The sequence below is a fragment of the Saccoglossus kowalevskii genome, chromosome 6 (genome assembly GCF_978046115.1).
Source record: "Saccoglossus kowalevskii chromosome 6, keSacKowa6.1, whole genome shotgun sequence".
In the NCBI taxonomy this organism is placed as follows: domain Eukaryota; kingdom Metazoa; phylum Hemichordata; class Enteropneusta; family Harrimaniidae; genus Saccoglossus; species Saccoglossus kowalevskii.
In genome coordinates, this window is record NC_140646.1 from 25,636,491 (window position 1) to 25,658,339 (window position 21,849).

The 21,849-nt window shown below is 38.8% G+C and overlaps 2 protein-coding genes across 2 annotated transcripts; both read right to left on the bottom strand.

Annotated features, from left to right (window-relative positions):
* Positions 1-651: 651 nt before the first annotated feature.
* Positions 652-1,348, bottom strand: LOC146742183 (uncharacterized). The gene has a single exon (XM_085500820.1). It carries the CDS (start codon positions 1,317-1,319, stop codon positions 906-908), a length of 414 nt encoding a protein of 137 aa, XP_085356946.1. The 5' UTR covers positions 1,320-1,348; the 3' UTR covers positions 652-905.
* Positions 1,349-19,010: 17,662 nt separating this feature from the next.
* LOC146742184 (uncharacterized) lies at positions 19,011-21,042 on the bottom strand. The gene is made up of 3 exons (XM_085500262.1): positions 20,695-21,042; positions 20,183-20,332; positions 19,011-19,626 (listed from the first exon to the last, which is right to left on the bottom strand). The coding sequence occupies exons 1-3, from the start codon at positions 20,909-20,911 to the stop codon at positions 19,253-19,255; spliced, it is 741 nt and encodes a 246-aa protein (XP_085356388.1). The 5' UTR covers positions 20,912-21,042; the 3' UTR covers positions 19,011-19,252.
* Positions 21,043-21,849: the final 807 nt, after the last annotated feature.

The window sequence follows — 21,849 nt, forward strand, 5'->3', positions numbered from 1 at the left end:
TCTTTATCGATAGCATAGAAGAAAGTGTTATAACGTACAGGTAGAACATAGGAACGTAAGAACGCGCATGAACTATAAGTTAGAATCACAAAAAAATCCACAATAGAACAAATAACGCGCCTTAAGCCTGGCGCACACGAGAGCTATCAGCTCAGGCAAAATTCATTCGTGGCTGTTTGCTTAAGCAAAAATCTTCCGTGTGCGCGCAACTTTACGCAAGATTTTAGTCACTCGGGGCGAAATGGTGAATATCTATTGTGTTTGATAAATTTCGCCACTCGTGGCAGAATGCTTTCCGTGTGCGGTGAAATGAAAGCTATCTGCTTACGCGTACTCGTAAGTGCGCATGCGTCGCGAATGTTTACCTAACAACAAAATGGCTGCGCCCACGGACTCGGAATTTGTGAATGACGCTCTCTTAGAAGAGAGTCTTGTTGACATTTGGCCGGATTACCCTTGTCTGTATGATGTAAGGTCAAAGGATTTCAAGAATAGGGATAAGAGGAACCAAGCTGTATCTGAAATTGCAGAGAAGCTCAATAAAACAGGTATATTATGTAATTAGATAATACCGGTAATAATTTTGTGAAATTTTTACGCATCTCAATTTTTTGCAGGGTTACAAAGTAGGTTTCAAAAGCAAAATTGAGTCTCATCTCAATGTTCTTAATTTTTTTTTTCCATTTTGTTTTAATCATGAGTTAAGATTTGTTGTATTATAGCAGCCACAGCTATTCTTTGTTCAAATATCTCTTTATAATATCTTCTCATAGAAAATCAACAAAAGTTGATAGTTAATTTCATCATGTCAAAAATTAACATTTAAAATGCACAGATGCGATATGTAGACTGAATATGTTGGGAAAAAATAAATAAAAATAAAAATCTCTACTGAACTGAAAATTTTAAAACATTTTTTTTTTCTTTGGCTTGATAATGAGATTTGATGTTCTCCCTTTACCTGTTGCAAGAAAACGTAAAGTAACAGCCAGCCTCTCACTTGCAGTAATAGAGCATCTCATTGTGGTGTCCTGTTTAGTGATAAATGGGCTGACCATTTCTAATACGTCTTGAAAAGACTGTTTATCAAGTCGGTGGTACTGACGAAATTTGTCAGGATCTTCGGCATTCAACTCCTGTATGAGGTTGCAGTAGGCTCCTTGGCTTTGCCTTCTCATAACCCATGACCTTGTCCATCTCCTGCGACATGCCGCTCTCAATCGCCGACGCCGACGGCGCAAAAGCAGCAAAAGCAACAGCGATATCTCGTCATCTTCGGATGACGAATCGGTCCTCCTCCATTCCGTGGGCGCAGCCATTTTGTTGTTATGTAAACATTCGCGACGCATGCGCACTTACGAGTACGCGTAAGCAGATAGCTTTCATTTCACCGCACACGGAAAGCATTCTGCCACGAGTGGCGAAATTTATCAAACACAATAGATATTCACCATTTCGCCCCGAGTGACTAAAATCTTGCGTAAAGTTGCGCGCACACGGAAGATATTTGCTTAAGCAAACAGCCACGAATGAATTTTGCCTGAGCTGATAGCTCTCGTGTGCGCCAGGCTTTAGGTAGTGAGCTCAACAAATGAGTTGAACTGTTTGTTAATACCATGGGGTGCTTTAGTTCCAAGGCGGAATATAGTTCCCTCCTCGACACGCCTGAGCTGATTTTCGTTGCCATTGACAACACATACACCAGAAATAGACATATCTGTAATATTATGTCCACTAGAATTAAAATGAAGTGAAACCGGATAATAACGATTTTTCTGTCTAGTTTGCCGTAGATGCTCAGCAAACCGATCACCCAGTCGACGAACTGTAGAACCAATGTAAAGTTTCCCGCATTTAATACATGAAATGCAATATACAACATTCATAGTGATACAACTGAACGGATATTTGACCTCAACATCTCCCTTGGGACCAAATATACGATTAGAGTCTGTAATAAAAGGACAAGTATTACACCTAGGACGATTACACGGGACAGAACCATATTTCTCAGGGTCTCCCCTTTCACCCGTATGCACCAATAACCTCCTTAAATTAGTGTCACGGCGCCAGGCAGTAGTAGGCATTAGTGGAAACGTAGAACTTGTTTCCTCGCTGGTCTGTAAAATGTGAAAATGTTTGTACATAATGTTTCTAATCCTGACGGTACGTAAGTGCCAAAATTACACGATCCTGATTGTCACGGGAAACCGTAGATCCAATACAATCCGTTCTTGACATTGACACAACCTTGGCCAATGCTTTCCCAGTGACAATACGAGGATAACCCCGTTTTCTGAAATAATTACATAAATTCCTCGCCTGGTTACGGAAATCAGTATCATCGCTGGAAATACGACGTACCCGGAGTAACTGTGAGTAAGGTATGGAGTCCTTCATTCTAGTAGGATGTGATGATTCATACTGTAAATAACAATGTGAATCAGTAGGTTTTGTGTAAATTGATGTAGAAATCCGATCACCATCTACCTTAGTAGAAATATCGAGAAATGTAATATTGTTATTTCTGATATCTCATGTGTGTATTGTATGGCGGGATTAAGTTGTTAACAAAGTCAATGAACTGTAATAACTCATCCTGACTACTTGACATGGCACCAAAGCCATCATCAATGTACCTGACATAAAATTCAGGTTTAGTGCCTTGAAAGGACGAAAAAATTAACTCCTCTTGATATGACATGAATAAACATGCATAGCTCGGACCAAAACAACTGCCCATAGCCACACCTCGTTTCTGTATATAAATATTATCTTCTATATATCATATTTATCAGTCCGAGCAGCGTTTATTTATTTATAGAAATGCGTGGTACAGTGGTACGCGTCTTAGCAACGTGGAACGTCTGGTGACGTAGCTCCGCCCCCGAGGATTGCTTTCCTGATGAATGCACTTGGCTAAATATCGCAGACACGATGTAACAAGCAGATATAAGGAACTACTTCGAACAAAACTGGGAAAACATGTCTTTTTGAATTTTTTATTCATGTTTTGGTTAACATCATAGTATCCTTTATATTCCTGCTGTATATCGGGTGTTGTCTGTGTGATTAGCCGCTGTGTCCGATCTGAAACCCATTTTGAGTCTTTTTCGTACGTCCGCGCGTCCTTCATCACTCGTGACATACCTGGCCCGATTTGACACAAAGCCGGTAAAAAGACGAGTCATAATGGTCTACATATAGTCGTAAAAATCAATATTGACCGTCATTTTGTTTCCAGATTTAATTTAAAATGCCCGACCGGTAGCCATTTTTTTTTCTTATTTACACTTGTACAGACATTTAAAACGAAGGTACAGTGCGCTTGAAATCGCAAGTTTTGTGAAAAATTCTGTTGACATATGGATGACAGGACAAACTAATTCTATCAGTTAAAGAAATCTAATTAGCAACAAATTTGAAGAATAATATAGCAGTGTTATAGGTTTTAAGTGTTAAAATTCACATGAAGGATGAATACGTTTATAGGTGAAATTTTCAATGTTTTCCGTTTTGCAACATTACCATAAATCTTATTTGAAAACAAATAGCTTATCTGTTGCTGATGTGCCAACATCACCCAAGGGGTCCCACCAGCCGCATTCATTGAATAAATCTAGGTCAACAAATTTAAACTTTCTATTGAGTATGTGATACAATCAAGTGTAAGAGGTCGACCCTTTTTAATGTTCAACCCTAGGCTTAAATTGGTCTACCAGCCATGAATCAGATGCTACAGCCAGTGAGTCACTTGCGGCTCAGACTAGTAATACTAGTATTACTAGTCTGAGCTTGCGGCAGGCGACTGGTGGGACAACATGATCTCAGTGTTATGTCTGTCAATAATCAGAGGTGTAAGGGACGACGTCAAAAGATCGATGTCGGATAAAAAACTTACATGTATTTCCTTTAGTTTGGGGGTGGGGAGGGGGTGACCTCAAAAAAACTAAAGGAATTAAGTTTTTTGTCCGACATCGATCTTTTGACGTCGTCCCTAAGTAAGAATATTATCATAACAATGTGACTGTATATAATGAATGGAAAGTTCAATGACTGGTCACCAGTGTGTTATGATGTTTAGTGCATACAGAGTAAGTCACTCTAAATGAGTAGTCACTAGTTGATTTGATGTCTCTCATTACAACTTACTTACCATTTCTGAGGGCTTAGCCAAGCGAAAATTTTCATTGCCTCCCCAAGATCTTACTACCACCCCTAATGTGTCCATTTTAGTGGGGTTAGCCTCTGCACCTACCGACAGAGATCTGCACAAAGTCAGTGGGCAATTTTAAATTGTCACGTTGCCAGCTATCACATTACTGTGAAATACACATGTCGACAATCGAGTTTGTGTGTCGCAGTGTGTGACGCCAGGTATGGATATGTTCTAGGGAGGAGCATAACTAATTGTTTATTTGATGACAACAGCTAACGCACATGGACTTTTTATTCAAGTGCTTTTATTTATTACAAATGCGGAATAAACAGTACTATATTACATAATTAATCAAGTCTTAGTTGTTTAAAACCAGTAAAGAAGCGGTCACATTATGTCACCTTGTAGAATACGAAGGTCTCGTTAAAGCGGGAGGGTCGTCATCTGCGCACGCGCGGGAATTGAGTCCCAGGCGACGATGACAACACACGCTAAAAACGCAAAGGCTCACGGGCAGAAGCTTGCTTGTAAACAATGACACGCTATGGCCATTTGACGCACGCGCAGGTGACGACACCCCCGCTTTAAAATTCGAAAGTGCATGTGTATATTATAATCAGCTACTTATTCGAGCACTAGGTATACCACACACAAATTCTGACATGAATGTTAAATTCTATCTTTTTCTCGGAGATACTTGAATTTGTTCAAATCTAATCGAATAAAAGAAAAATAACAATGGACGGCCGACGGATATAGTCAAAGACAGAAAAAGTTAAACGTGCTTGATTTTATTGACGAACATTAGCCGTTTTGAATAATGAGTTTGATGACTAGATATTGTGGAAGAAACACAACAGATGTCAAACACGATCATATTCGACGACTAATATATATAAAAGCGACAATAGCTGTAATTATTGATTTTTTTCTCTGATTTTTATTTAAAAAAAAATTAGTGACAATTTGTTACTACCATCACAGGAGACAGTCCATAGAGAGCGCTATGTATTGAAGATGATAACTTTATCGGGGCCCTGGGAAAATACGTTGCCATCTTGATGGGCTAAGCCTCTCTCTAATGGCCTCTCACTGAATATTGTATGTGTTTATAGTTATGTGCGTCGTATATCTGAATTTTCTACGGTTTCCATCGAGAGTGATTTCTATGAAATGACGACTACATGACCCTTAGTTTACAGATCGCATTTTACGCGACATTAGCCTTGTCCATGCAATTGTCTTTAAAAACAATTTTTCGGTAAGATTTGGTCATCTTTATTTTGGTATATTTAAAAAAAATCAAAACTACTGCCGATTTAAGCACGTCTCGGTGTTTGATTTTCAGGTTTTTGTTCTACATACATAGGATCGACAGATCCTGGAACTCCCCCGGGAATGGTAGTGGGAGCACCATAATACGAATTTGGATTAGGAGAAGTACCGGTACCAGAATTGAATTGAGACACTCCGGCGACAGTGGTGCTAGGATACACACCACCGATAGGCTGTTGCGTAATGGGTGAAACTGTAGCTGTAACAGTCGATGCTTTGAACTGTGATTGTAGTATACCTCCGGCAAAGAAAGCACCAACTGCAGCAATCCACGCAAGGATGTAGGAATATCCTACGTTTCCTATGCTGAATAGTTCGTTGAAGAGAAGTCCGAACCCATACGTGGTGGTGCCAATAATCACCAAGAAAGCTGCAATATATATATATATATATATATATATATATATATATATATATATATATATATATATATATATATATATATATATATATATATATATATATATATATATATATATATAAATACCATTACTGTTACAGAGTTACGGGACTCGACATTATTCAGTATCCTTACTATCATCTTATCTCCTCGTATATTACAGCTACCTTAAAGGGCGGTAGTCGTCGCGCCACGCATGCGCGAGATATATGGGTCTCATATAAACAAAGATGGCGACTTTGACACTTCAACAGATCAACGAGTACTAACTGAGACTTGTCCAAGCTTTAATTAGGTATTTTTAGGTGAAAAGTTTCAAAGGAGTCACCGGCGGTATTCAGTGCAAGTCGCGCCCAGGTCAAACCTCATACTTGTGATTTCCATTTGAAGAGCGCATTGGATTGTGGGGGAAATCAATGTTTATCAACCCAAATGTCGCACATGCGTAGCACAACGATCACCGCGCTTTAATATTGGACGCAATGACAATGGCTACAACCGTTGGCACGATCACCAAAAATGCATCTTATTAGATTAAAGCATTGCGAAATTGCCAATACTGAATACAATTATTAAACAATCTATTTATAAAATTCTTGTAATACATATAGTTTATAATGTCTGCTTTTACACTTGCAAGTTATCGATCCTCAAAAATACTGCAACGTCGCTTAACAAATGTGCCTACGCGATGTCACGTGATGTCACCTTAATCGGAATATTATTTTTGACACTGACAGTTAATGGCCCTAAAAAAAACACGCAGATTAAAACAGGATGCTAATTCCTTCAGACAATATAATCACACTCTATGCCATGCCAACGCCTGTTCTTCCAAGTTACATGGATTAGTATCAGTGATTTATATAATTGATTTACCATGCATTCTTACCTGTAGCGAATATTGCATTAGTCGCTTTCCTGATCTCGTTTCTTCCTAGTTGAGCTAATTGTCCTGTAAATGCCACGGCTATTACCACGAGTGTAATGCACCCAACAATACAAGCGGTCACCATACAGAATCGGGTAATGTGGACATACACTACAACTTACATATAATACATATATTTATGTTTGTTGGCAGGGAAACCATGAAATACTAGTATGTAAGTACGTCATTATAATGCAACATAATATTATAATTACCTGTAACATAAGGTCCACTTATGGAGCTGCAGTAATCGTCAAAACAAATTTTAAACAGTCCACTGGAATAGTCAGTACCAGCATTTCCAACCCAATTGGGTGTCGCCGTGCAAATAATATACACCAGAATTACAGCGACTGCCATGCAATATGCACTGATAGGACCACAAAGTGCGTTAAAAGTTAATTCTTTGAAGGGTTTGTTGTCCATCTTAAAACTTTGAGAGCACCACAAACTAATACACGTCTGATAGAGTTGTAGAACGAAGTGTTCCTCAAAGCCTGTTCGTGTACACTAAATGGAAAGATTCTCATCAATTAATTGGCTCACTGCCATACATAGTTTGGTTACCATAGATATCATACGACATCATCCTATTTGATCGGTTACAGATATGGTAATGTGCTGAATGAATACACTCCAGTATACTGAATGCATGCAATGCCAATACAATTCACAATATTTATATATAATAGTAAACACAAATATGTCATACAAGCATTGTAATTGCCTGAAAACGTGTTATTATTTATGGAAGCCGTGATTAAATGAGGGGACTGAAAAGAACATTGTTTTCGAAATTATACAAACGACGCTATTGATACAGTCACTTTTGCAGTTAGCGGATCCTACGCATAACACATGTTTAATTCTGCCAGACTACTTTTATTTGATTCTTTGTACGTAGCAACACATATCAACTGAACTTCTTTAGTTTACCATCATGATGGAAACAAATATTTCAAACGCCATTTTCGTCGCTGTTATTCACTAATACCGAGATAATGGGAAAGATGGACAAATCAAAATGAGTGAATGTCTCTGAACCAACGGAGCGTGACAAGTATTTGAGTATCCATTGGTATGCAAATTGAACAGGATCTTAGTACACTGTTGACATCCTGGTAGCCACAGATAACAGGCACGTCGTACCTATTCTTTTGAATTTTATCTTTTATATTCACAGAGTAAAATTGACATTGTTATGCAAATTGAACAGGATCTTTGTTAACATCTTGGTAGACATAATATGACTATTTTTGTGTAGAAAGGATTAGATTTGTTGCATGCAAGAATTGTGACGAAAGTTTCTTCAATATTAATAGCAAGGGAACCCTCGTTCGTTTCACGGTAATTCGGCTTTAGCGGCCGGTAACTAACCGGATTGCACTATCTATACACTTGCATGATATATTGTATTTTATTGAAAAACAAAACAAAACAAGAGACTGTATGCAAGTCTGAGAATAAATGAAAAACAACTTGTCCCGAGGAATTCTGATCTTAGCTCACGTTCCTTGTTGTTGGGTAGACAATCGTTGCCATTTCTGTCATTATCCCCGTGAAACAAAGTGCGAAACAGAACATATAGTGCCTGTGAAATGCCCACCTACAGCTTTATGTTTGGAATTTCTGTTGCCCTAAATTGAGCATTGTAAAAAAAAATCTTCTTCGAGTGAAACTTAAATTAAAAAAAAAATATCCCGATTTGTAGCTGCGCCTTTCCTGGCACAGTCGACTGTTTCCGAATTCTCCCGAAGTGAAACTGCGCCACCAAACGTCAGACAAAGGGGGAGACCATCACTCCTCCCATGCACCGAATAACGTTAAAACTCGTTGTTGTAAAATTATTCTTTTTACAAGTGTGTGAATTACTAGTATGCTAAAGAAAACAACGATTTTGTTGTATGAGAATAGAATATTTGAAGATCGATTAAATATGGAATAAATATTTGTCATTTTATTTTATTTTCCCTGGTGCAAAATCGAACCATTGGACTTCTGGTGCCATTATACTGCACACTTTATTAACGCGCCCAAATCTGAGTTATAAATTCAATACATAAACACGTAAATCGTTGTAATAAATAAATGTGTAAATTAATGTAGTTTATAACATGCAAACTGTATTTTTATAATTACGATTCAGATGCATCGTGATAAAGCACATGCATGGCGCGGTAGATTTAGATTGCCTGGTACACAGTCCCTCTATGATAGAGGGACTGTGCCTGGTATCACCATGAATAAGGCGATGCTAAAATCTCCAATCACCTCGTCTCACCTCACATTCGGCACTTGTTCCGATCAGCTAGCGGTCAATTTCCTAAAAATATGTTATGGCTTGCAAAACACGTGGTGTAGATGAATGTGAGGAAGTGCTTTGAAGCGCTTAGCCAATGAAATGACTAGAATAAATACGCATAATTATATTATACAATTATTGACAGAGGACTATTACTCCATCTGTATATTCTTCGTTAATTGTACTAAATATAGATCCCGTCCATGCACAAATGGAACTGGATCTAACGATATGCAAATATACTACTGATGCAAGCCAGCCGCTGACTTTTCCTTACAGCAAAAATAGAAGACGCTCACTTTGAATGGTGTTAACAATCACAATCATAATTGGATGAGTGGCACCAAACTTGTTCAAGGGTGTGTTTAAAGATGGGGTCCCTGATAAAGACGTGTTATCAAAAAATAATGTTCGATTCGATGAATGCAAGCTATGATTTAATAGGTTGTGCAGAAAAGATAAAAGAAACGGTGTATGGTTGGTTTGCATTGTAGTTTTATCAACTTATAACTACTATTATTATTTATTTTTATACTTCTGTAATCGTAAAGCCCGGCCCCCCACTCCCTATATTTGGGGGGGGGGGGGGCTATGCTTGTTCCCTCATTTTTTTTGACCCCCCCTATCTAGGGAAAAGAAGAAAATTTAACCCCCCCCCTTTCACGGGCTTTTCCGATGAATTTCACCCCCTATCTAGGGAACTTTTCAGTCTAGAACTCCCCTTTTTTGTATATCTCGGGAAGTGTTTTGAAATACACCCCCTATTTTGAGAATCTCGGGAAAACAAGCAAAAAATACCCCCTTTTCTACGATTTTCCCGGGAAAATGTTCTCGAGACAGATCGTCAAAAAGTACCCTCTTTCCCGAGAAAATGGGAACGCGCATGCGGCCCCCTATGGATCCTGAGTGGGGGGGGGGGGGGTCGTAACGCCATAAGTTACAACGTGCCGTAATTTTGCAGTATTTTTCGTATTTTCCATAATAGGAAATGCGAATTCCAAATATGAAATGATTACGCACGTAAGCATCCTCGAATAATAAAAACAAACATGGCTGCCACCAAGGATTGACCGTACTCCACACAAAGAATTTCGCTGGTTCTGCTCTAAAGTTTTTGGATTTCGGCATTCCCATGATGTATGCTTGGAAGGAAAAGATGTATAATAATAAGGTTATTGCGAGGATACCTCAAAGTATGCACGAAGACAGTACAGCGAGAGTATCGGCCGACGCACAGAACAAATAGGAATACCAACCCTATCATAGCAATGTAGACAACCACTTGGTGATGCTATCACAGGGAGCTCAGGAACTATGATCAACTGTATGCAGTCTCTATGAGGGTGGGGGTATCGGCTGGTATCTAGTGTAAGAAATAAACAAGGGATGACAGTTGATTATAGTTCCGGGGCTCCTTGTGATGATATCCGGTCACAGTATCACTGTGTGGAGAAAGTCGTTACAAGTCGTGCGATGGTCGAGATATACCATGCGTATCTTTGGATTATCAAAATAAGAAATTTGTATCTGGAAAGCGAACGCCATTTTATATCAGATACTTATTGGACGGGAATCAGCACCGAATGATTGGTACTACTGTGTCGAGAATCACTTGACAGTTTCAAAAACCCACATACTTGACGATGTTGATTGACGCTGAAAAGGAAAGTCATCGACTGGCTTGCTCCAGAGTTGGTATAGACTTACTTCATCTGTGAATATACAATTTGTGCTATGCAATATCGAGTTTCAACTTAATTAACAAACTCATTTGCATATTTAATTAATTTTTAATTTTTCTTAATATCTTGTGAACTAATTATCCGAATGAGACCAAACTTGGTATAGACTTACTTGGTCTGTCAATATAGGATGTGTGCTATGCAATATTGACTTTCAACTTAATTAATGGGCTCATTTGCATATTCAATTGATTTTTATTTTTTTTTAATATCTAACCTATATACTCCTGGAAAGTTGGAATTTTATTTGACTCCAAGCATATGAACCTCGGTGTTGTGGCAAAGGCATGGTTATTTTACTTGCAGTTATGGTAGTGTCATGAATTTGTTTTTGCGTATCTGTTAACCGACTTAATTAGCTGATTATTAGCTGAATTGCTGTGTTATGTCTGTCATCGTTTAGGTCTATTTGATGTTTTGGACGGAACTTGGCTCAGTGATTTGGAACTAATTACAAGATACCCTCGCTATTCTGACATCCGTAGTTATTAATGTAGTGAACGATTAATCAAAAGATATGACGTATTCAGTACTTAGTGTGATTGGCTTTATGATTGAAGGTTACTCCCTAGAGTCTTTTACTGCTTTGTAATTGGTTAGAGCTGTGAAAATGAATAAAGAGAGTTTGAGTTGGTCTTGGCGAATACTCCACGACAGACGCAGTCCGAGAGAGTCCAGGGGCGAGCCTTGAGGCAGTCCAGTCTTGGGAGAGTCTTGGTTCAGCCTTGTGAGAGTCTTGGGGACTTTTTCCCAGGGCGCTGTGTCTTATAGAGTGCTCGATTGACCGACTAAGATGAGAGCTGAAACGTATTTCGTTGTGTGCGTCTTATTTGACTGTAAAGTTAAAGTGACATTCCCGATCCCGTACCTCAAGGGGACGAGATAGAGAGACGAGACGAGTTTCCCCCCTGACAAGTGTGGAGGACCCTGAGAGAAGAATATTTTCCCCCTAATATGTTTTGGATGAACCCGGGCAGGTGTTTAACACACATTGACATCCTGTGAAGAGAAGTGAAATGGCGAAGAGGTGTCTTTCTGGTGAACCGAACTAACTGGCTCCATGGCAGAGACGACTCAGAAACCGCGCTTGACGACTAATGACTTTACCAGTATGGCACCGATGAACGACGCTGAAGAGATGAAGACTTCTGAACCCCTTACGAAGGATGAGTATCGTATAGGACTGAATAATTAAGAATTGAGCGACATTAAAGACAAGAAGAAGATGAAAGAACGACCCAGAATAATGCGACAAGAGAAGAGACGCTTATAGACTTTGACTTTAGCTATCTGTGTATTGCTTAGAGAACCGCTGGTTGGACACTGTAACTGACACTGTGTAACTCAAGGACGTTGAACTCTTTTCCACAACCCTAACCCTATTGCTCAGTAATGTAATGTATTGCTGGTTTTTTCTATTGTTTTTACCGTTTTTTTTTTGTGATGTCGAAGTGTATGTTATGTAAGCGCCCAGATCTTTGTTTTGAACTGATATTTAGTGACGTTCGAGGTCCTTTATAACGATTTAAGCGTGCCTCAGTGGACAAGTATTTGCAACACAGTGTTTTGAGTTTTGTGAAGTTTCATGGAGTTTTAATGAGTTTATGAGTACGGATTATGATGGGGAAAGTAATGCCCCAATGAGTTTTTAAGAGTTTTGAGATTTGTCGAGTACAGAGATACCGAAGTTTTAAGAGTTGTTTTTGTTTACGTGTTGTTTCCGGAATACTTCTGACGCTTTTTGAGTTGATAGCACCTTTGTAACGTTTTTTTAATGTCTTTTTGAGATGAGAGTTTGGTGCGCTTATATACATATTGTTTGATAACGCAAGCTTTTGTTCATGGTTGACAGGATTATATGTAACTTAGTAGTTTCTATCGTTTCACTTTTCCCGTCTTTATTGCCAGAGAAGTAATGTATTATGAAAGCGAATTTGTCTTTGCATTCTGTTTCCACGCCGTATGACTTTTGTTTAGATTAACGAATTGTGAGTTCAGTTGAAGTTTATAAGCGTATATGACAGGAGTTTGATTAATAGCTTGTTTATTCATTGTTTATTAGTTACCGCTTTGCAATGCTTTAACCGAGAGACACATCCCTGGTAATCATGTGATCATGCTGTCGACTGCAGCGATTGGCTGATCGCATGGTTACACCGCCACGCCTTAGTTTTGTGACCTTTTGATATAGAGTTTATAACCTTAGTAACGGAGAAAGTGAAGCGACGGGTTAACTCAGCGAACCTGTTTGAGAAAAGTGAGTCGATTGTTAGCATTTCCCTTGTTTTTGATTTATAACCGTTGATATTTGAAACTTTATAACCATTGTATTTAGACTTTATAATCATTGTACTTAATTAGTGTGTTTTACTCTTTTTTGATTTATTCCTTTTATTAGTATTGTATTTAACCTGTATGACGATGAGTAGACGACGGTATCTTTGATTTGTGAACGTGCAATGCCGAGAGGCATATCTCAGTTTGGGTGAAGGGATGTGTCATGAATTTGTTTTTGCGTATCTGTTAACCGACTTAATTAGCTGATTATTAGCTGAATTGCTGTGTTATGTCTGTCATCGTTTAGGTCTATTTGATGTTTTGGACGGAACTTGGCTCAGTGATTTGGAACTAATTACAAGATACCGTCGCTATTCTGACATCCGTAGTTATTAATGTAGTGAACGATTAATCAAAAGATATGACGTATTCAGTACTTAGTGTGATTGGCTTTATGATTGAAGGTTACGCCCTAGAGTCTTTTACTGCTTTGTAATTGGTTAGAGTTGTGAAAATGAATAAAGAGAGTTTGAGTTGGTCTTGGCGAATACTCCACGACAGACACAGTCCTAGAGAGTCCAGGGGCGAGCCTTGAGGCAGTCCAGTCTTGGGCGAGTCTTGGTTCAGCCTTGTGAGAGTCTTGGGGACTTTTTCCCAGGGCGCTGTGTCTTATAGAGTGCTCGATTGACCGACTAAGACGAGAGCTGAAACGTATTTCGTTGTGTGCGTCTTATTTGACTGTAAAGTTAAAGTGACATTCCCGATCCCGTACCTCAAGGGGACGAGATAGAGAGACGAGACGAGTTTCCCCCCTGACAAGTGTGAAGGACCCCGAGAGAAGAATATTTTCCCCCTGATAGTAGTCCTGCCAAGAATAAACAGTTCCTTTCGGCTACTGCACTCTTACCTGACAAGGCCCCAAAGCAGTCCAATCCCAGTAAATTTCAGCCTTTTGGCATGTCGAGAGATAGAGAGATAGCTGATAACTTTCAGTAACATACTTTTGATTTCCAACTTAATCTTCCTACTCGATTTTATAGCCAACTATAATCACATCACAAGTGGGGAATGTGTCATCTTCAGATGACTTGCTAAATATCCTTGAATTGACTATTCCCTCGCCAGAGTGAATTACGAATACTTGTTCCCCTGGAGTCTTGTAATAAAACTGATTTCATATCCTTCATTTAAATTCAAAAATCTTTGTGTCTGTTTTTGGCCTCACTGGTCACTGCGGAATCTTGCCAATATCGATTGGGTCGCAATCCCTGTAGCTATTGCCTAGATGAATAGTTATAGGTTATCATCACCGATTCTCATCGGAGTGATTTACGTCTCAAATTTTGGTTCCCCGGGTGTCTCGAAATAAAAAGAGTCTATCGAACCTATATTTAGTTGGCCCTGGATGATCCCTGAACGACCCCGTTTATTACCTTGTTCAAGAAGGGCCTGACGTCAATAAAAAAAAAACACTTTTGCACAGCTTAAAACATAGTTTTATTGTAATGTGAATACACTGTACGAAAATGTCAATGGTTTCGTTCAATTAAGTGTTCTGCAATTTGTGTTCGATATTGATAAACAGTTTCTCAATATGTAGATAGTTGGTGAAACAATTTATATATTAAATAGGGTTCAATTTTTTTTATTTATATTATTAAAATATTTATTAACAAAAAACAGGTTTTTCATAGAAACAAATACAATTTGTGAACAACTCAGTAAATGAATATAATTATTCATATGTTGGTGGTTGTCTAGGCAAATCGTTGGTAAACCTTTTTGATAAAGCATGCTAGATTCAACAGAGTTGGAATCAGTAATTGTAACTACATCATCAATATATATATATACAAGTAACCTGTAGAATGCTGTGTGGGTAATATTTTTATATTGATTTTTGTTGCATTTGCAGCAAATAGTTACCAAACAATGAGAAATCTATAGGATTGGATATACCTCTCAGCTGGCTTCACATGCATAGTTCAAGACTGCCTAACCGGTGCTTATACCAGGATTTAGTTGCAGCACTGTGGTCTGTGGTTACAGCTTCATTTTCCGAGTAATCACAAGAAATTGACATTACAATAGAAAATAAAAAACTGGCACTCCCATACAATTAATAGCAAGTGAAATTCCTGGAATTGAAACATAGATTCTGAAGTCACTGGTGTAGGCATTGAATAACTTCAAGTTGGCATAAAGACGAGGTAGTTTATTTAATCAGTGCTGAACTAGAGGTTGGAATTATAATTAATTTCGTTGTCATATAAATTGTTTATTTAAATTTCTCCTGAATTCAAATAGAATACACTGGTGAAAGGATGTTTTTGAGGTGTGGTTACATTGTGTATGGAGTGGTAGGGTTGGGTGTCATATAATTTTTTCATTTTCAACTCTCATGAAATCACACAGAATTTCACTTAATTTATTTTCGATGAAAAGTTTTCAAGCATACGGTGTGAATCAAATGTTCACTGTGGTGTGTCAAGTCTCAATAGAGTATGGGGGAAATGGCAATTTCACTGGAATTTATTTTAGCGGAAAAATGTTCACAGTGAAAGGAAGTATTCCACATTATTACATATATACTGCAGTTTATTTTGATTCGTCCCTGAAATCAAAATCGGTACTTCCACACCCCATATGCAAATGAGGTCTGAGAGCGAATAAAGTAGTCCGTTCAAGAGTAGCGTTTTTCGAAACATAGCAGAAATAAACAATATTTAGAAGTACGATACTTTACGTTTGGGTACATGAATATATTTGCCGAGTGAAATGAAATTTGAACAACAGTAATGGTACTTCTAAGCAGTAACTTATTTTGACTAAAACTAATTTGCATATCACCCATGCAATGATGTTTTTGGTATTTTCACGGTCAATATGCAAATGAACATGGTATTGGCGATTCGCTCCACTTGGATTGCCCTTAAAATCACTTTAATTTTGTGTATCTGTGTGTGATTTCTAGTGTTTTCACGTATTAATTCTTCTGTGATTTGTTTGGCTTGGCCGATTTCGCTCAAACTTAGCAGGTAGGTCACACCTTCACCCTAGTTATCAGGAAATGTATCTCCTACAAATTTTGGATACAACACCTCAGACATAGCTCATTTTGCTCAGCTTGAGTGTGGGCACAAAGTTACTATTGGTAAAATCTGAAAACAAATTCTGACCACCGTTTCCATGGAAACAGCCAACAACTGAATTTTTTAATACCTTCACGCCAAATGTATCACACCCTACGTTTCTATGATTAAAAAGCATGGACGTAGCTCATTCTAATCCGCTTGAGTGTGGGCAACAATTTACTGAGATTTTTTTTGGCTTGGCTAATTTTGTTTATAATTGACAGGCAGGTCGTACCGTCACTAATTGGCAAAACACAGCTACTGGTCCTGGTCCACAGCTACCATGGCAACAGCCAAAAACTGTTTTTTGAATACTTTCGACCCCAAATTTATTACCTCCCACTAGTCTTGTATTCATGCCTTTTATTTTGGCTACGTTGCACACCGGTAAGAGATCACCGACGCCGACATTGTTACACTGTATCAACGTAATCCCGACGCAATTTTGAATGAACTGTAAATGCTGCCTGCAATCTAGAAAATACTATCGGTTGGAAATAATAAATTTAAGGGATTGTTCAGTTACTCTGGCCTGGGGGGGGGGGGGTCGGCAGATTCCATTTTGTCAGCTGTAAATCTCAGTTGACCCACCCCTATCAACAAAACAAAGTGGGCGACCCCCTAACATTATATTTTAAAACATGCTGACCCCCCCCCCCGAAAAACAAAGAAACATTAACAGTTTTGGCTCTGACATGATTACAAAATGTATGATGTGCATTGAAAATATCGTGGTTTGCCGTAATTTTTAGTGTTTGCATTTAATAGACCAGTCATCTTAGGAGGGGAGGGGAAGCATAAAGCTATAAAAGGGCTACAGAAAAGGCTGCAGAAAGTAGGGAAATCTATGCTGTTAAAGATAGTAAATAAAAACAAAGCTGTGGAGTACTCACTAGATAAACGCCCTTATAAGATAGGAAAAGAGGATTTGAATCTAGGCGGTTTGAAAACTAATTTGGATTTAATATATCTTTCATATCTTATAGACCAGGAAAGCTTTACACCTGAAGCACAGTCTGTGCTTATGAAAACAAAGGACACTTTGATTTTTGTATAAATTTGTGTTGGATTTTGGTATTTTACAGAGCAAAATATGCATATTTAAAAGTTAAAAAAACAAAAAAACTATTTATTTATATACATGAATCCATTTAACTTTTTTGATTTGCTGAACAAAAACTGTCACTGCTCTTTGTACTAATTGCTGTGTTTTTCCGTCTCCAGCTACAATTGGATAAATCCAGTAAATATCTTATACAATGGTGACTTCAGACTTTAAATAAAATAATCTGATATCGCATGGACTTGGGATGTGTTCAAAACTTAACTGTATAATTGCATGGGGCTCTGCCGCATTGCATAATCTGTTAGTTATTTGTCAACTTCAACCCCAAAATATTTAGCCTATAACATTTTTTGCATCAACAAATGTATAGGCAATATGGGCAATAGTTATTATTAAGAACACATTTGTACGATTAACTTTTTAATCTATTGTTCTGAAATAAAATTTAAAAAAATATATGCATAAGCGCGTGTGTGAATTGTGGAAAACAGGGTGACCCCCCCCATTCGCAAAATCAAAAACAGGGTAACCCCCCTACTGATCCACCCCAGGCCGAAGTAACTGACCAATCCCTAACAACAGCATACGTCCTAGCAATAAAATAAAATGACTTCTAAGGACTGAATGTTTTTTTGCGAACTTTGCATACGGTGCCCGGTTTTAGTTATAAACCGACGTTAGCTTCACGTTCATGTCCTACCATGGCAACAGCCGAAAACATATTGCTAGTTTTTTTTTAGTGGAGTGGATCGCCAACCGGCTTGTTTTCATTGGCAAAATCGTTCAGTAACATGTTTGGCATATTAGGTGTACATCACATGGACTACTACGATTGAGAGAACTTTATGTATGTTGAATGAGTTTTATAAACCCCGAAGGGCTCTTGGAAGATCCACCCGCAGTAAAATTAGCGATTGCCATGGAGGCGCAACCATCAACATCAAAATCCCAGGATGTTTCTGCTGGCGACGTTACCCAGTTCCAAATAAAGATCACCAACGCCAAATAAGCAACATTTTAACCGGTAATCAAGATTAATTCAATCCACGGCTAACAAGCAACATCACAAGAGAAGTTGTAGCGTGAAGCTCAGCGACTACTGCTGACAACGTAAGTCATGCTTGCGTGCCTTCACCATTGTATTCAAACGAATCACGTGGTGTGCCGTTCTCTTTCAAACCCGGGATTCGATCAATAGGGGAGTTTCAGTAAAAAAACACATTGCAAATCATGCAAATTCAACATTTTCAAACCAGTATACTAAAACAGAAATGCTCAGCGATGCAAAAGAAGGATAGATGTTACTTTTCATTATACACATCTCTGTTGATACAATCCCTCACATATTCTATTCCCAGTTATACCTGCGTAAATGGATTAGCCTCTTTTGATGTTGACATTTAGACTAAAATCACGTGACAGGCTGTTAAAATTGGCTGTTGCATACACTTTCGCCGGTCTGGAAAATGTGTTTAGTTAGCTCTCATTCAAGTAACAATGCAGATTTCCCAGTGGGAGTGAAACTATTCGACTCTGCCATTAAAAAATAGGGGTGTTTTGAGCAAAAAACGAATAACCCTGGAGTGCACACAACACACTGAATTTCGGAACAAATCTTGCATTATTTACAGCAGCAGAATACCACAGAAATATCAGACGAAACATGAAAACACTATATATATGTATTTCGGCCTGAACCCTCTCTATTGTAATTCCAGGAATTACCCCCCATATGTGCAACCATTTTCCACCTTGGTAATACCCAAGCCTGAAAACAAAATCTTAATACCACGCTGAAGCGTTTAGTAATAATCACACGGCACGCACGTAAAACTTAAATACAAAACTGATCGGCATATACAACCAATCCCATAATAAAAAGGGCCACCAGAAAATAGTTTGTCGCTTAACGTTTTTTTCGAACTTGAGGCATTCCGGGTACTTGTGCTGGGTAATTCGGACCACCAGGGCCAGCCATAACTCCGGGATAAACTGAGGGTGGTGCAGAAGAATCGACAAATGTATTCGGAGACGAGGTAACCATACCATGACCAGTGGTTTGATCGACGCCAGCAGTGTTTTGCTGGGGCATAACCATTATAGTCGTGCTGGCGGACGGTGGTTCCCTGAACTGGGATTCTAAAATACCACCACCAACGTAACCTGCTATGGCAGCTAACCAGGCCAGAACAATGGAGTAATCCAGCTTGTATAAGATTAAAAAATCATTGACGGCACTTCCGATTGTATATGCTATGGTTCCTATGACCACCAGGGAAGCTATTAAAAAAAAGATAATATCAATTCTATATACATTTCCCGTACACAGTAAATGAAGCACTACACTTCGCTTTGCAGGTACACTTTGGTTTTCAATTTGCGAGCTTGACAACTATTCCCCACATGTAAATACTGCTGCTATATGAATTTATATAAATGGCTGCGTGAATGCACACACTATTTCATTTTACCATGTTTCCCCATGTTAAAGTTTATCGAATTCAGACATCTTGGATTTGAAGAATGTATTTGCTGCTGATCTGCACTGGCTCGGAAGATGAATTCTGATTGGCTAAAAAAACAAAAAACTTGTGGCGTTGAATGCACGTTCATTCTCAGTAATGTTATGCAAATAAGAAATTCAAACTAGCTAATCATTTACAACCTTCCGAGCCAGTGCAGATTAGCCCTGTATTTGAATGACGTTGCCATGACGTTGGCCTGTTTCAAATTAGTGGAGCTGGTCTTATAAGATGTTATAATCAGAATAAATGGACTATCCTCCCCGAATACATACGATTGCTTGTAATATCGCTGATTTGTATATGTGACGTACCTGCTACCAGGACTGCATGTGCCGTCTTTCTAACCTCGTTCTTCCCTATTTGATCTACTTTGCCAGAATACGCCACGGCAGGTACTATGATGGTGACACACCCAATAATACAGGCTGATATCATACAGAATCTGGTAATATGTACATATACTGGAATGCAATTAGATATGAGTATTATATAAATAAATCGTTTCTGCTCAAGAATGTTAAAGCGCGGTTGGTCGTCGCGCAGCGCGTGTTCGAATTTCATGTAAATAAACAATGTATTTTACACGCGTTGTATACGTCGCTATGAGTCCCATATCGAACAGGACGCGGCACGACGACTGCCACCCTTTAAACAATAAAGTTAAAGCGCGGTGGTCGTCGCGAAGCCCGTGTTCGAATTTGATGTAAACAAACAATGTATTTTACATGCGTTGTATACGTCGCTATGAGTCCCATATCGAACAGGACGCGGCACGACGACTGCCACCCTTTAATATTAAAAACGTAATAAAAATTGTGCATACCTGACACTGGGAATACACTTCCACAAACATCTTCTACCCCTGGGGAACTTGAACACACCACAAATAACCCGATTTGAAGGCTCACTGGTCCCGATATCCAGTGAGGTGTTGCTGTGCTCACGATGTATAACAGAGCGGCCAGGGAAACTAAAGCGTAGCCGACCACCGATAGACGCAGTTCGCTCCAATTGTGCTCTCTCAGAGGCTTGCTATCCATTGTGGAATCCTTGATTGATCAACAACAGTAAATCTCAGTACCTACTCAGTTACTCTGCAGAATGGGACTGTTAGGTAAAGTCTGTAACATGCGAGACCTGATCTTCTGAACCGCGTTGCCTAATTGTACGGTTAAGGTATCCCCGGCAACAAGACCACGGTTCTACGAATTACACAATTCACTCTAACAAACAAATGTCGCAATTACTCATGCGTGTATTTTTGTTACCCTAGTGATCATCATTGTTAGTTGTTTACTGAAGCCATGTCCTGATAACATATCCGCCACCGCGTAAACACGGTCTGAAAGCATATGTTATTTAAGAATGATTAATGCGAATGCACTCAACTGCAACACTTTTGAAATACTACAATGCACACGTAATAGTGCCCAGCGCAGTGAACAACACACGCCTTTCTTCGAACTAATAACGCCCCCAATAATGAAATGCGACAGACGTGAAACTTTAAATGAATTTCTGGTGATGACAGTTCACTGTAGAACGTTATTTTGCACTATGACTACTATGATGTGTACCATGTTATACACGTGCACACTAGCTATACACATTACGTAAATAATAATCGACAGGATGAAATAATAAAAGTGAAATGAAAGTAAACATGCACTTCGTGCGTGACTAGAATCGACGCTCGTACGACACTTAATCGCTTAACTTCACGTCACGACACGTTTTCTTCGTTATTCAGCATCTTTTCAGGGGTGGCCTAGACGGAGACGTGCTTACTTTGATTTGACATGGTATTTACCCTACCGTCAGTTCAGTTTACATTAAAATAAAAAAGGCCAGTTAGAAAAACAAGACATTGAGCGGTTACCCGGCGACAAGTTTAGGTATAACAACCCTACTTCAAGAGAATCGTAGACAACAACCACAGTTTCATGAATTTTATGGCAGTTCCCACTTGCCAGGATTG

Coding starts and splice junctions, on each gene's coding strand:
- LOC146742183 (XM_085500820.1), bottom strand. CDS start 1,319: ATGGCTGCGCCCACGGAATGGAGGAGGACCGATTCGTCATCCGAAGAT.
- LOC146742184 (XM_085500262.1), bottom strand. CDS start 20,911: ATGGATAGCAAGCCTCTGAGAGAGCACAATTGGAGCGAACTGCGTCTA. Junction 20,333..20,694: donor AAGTGTATTCCCAGTGTCAG/GTATGCACAATT, acceptor ATTGCATTCCAG/TATATGTACATATTACCAGA. Junction 19,627..20,182: donor ACATGCAGTCCTGGTAGCAG/GTACGTCACATA, acceptor TTTTTTTAATAG/CTTCCCTGGTGGTCATAGGA.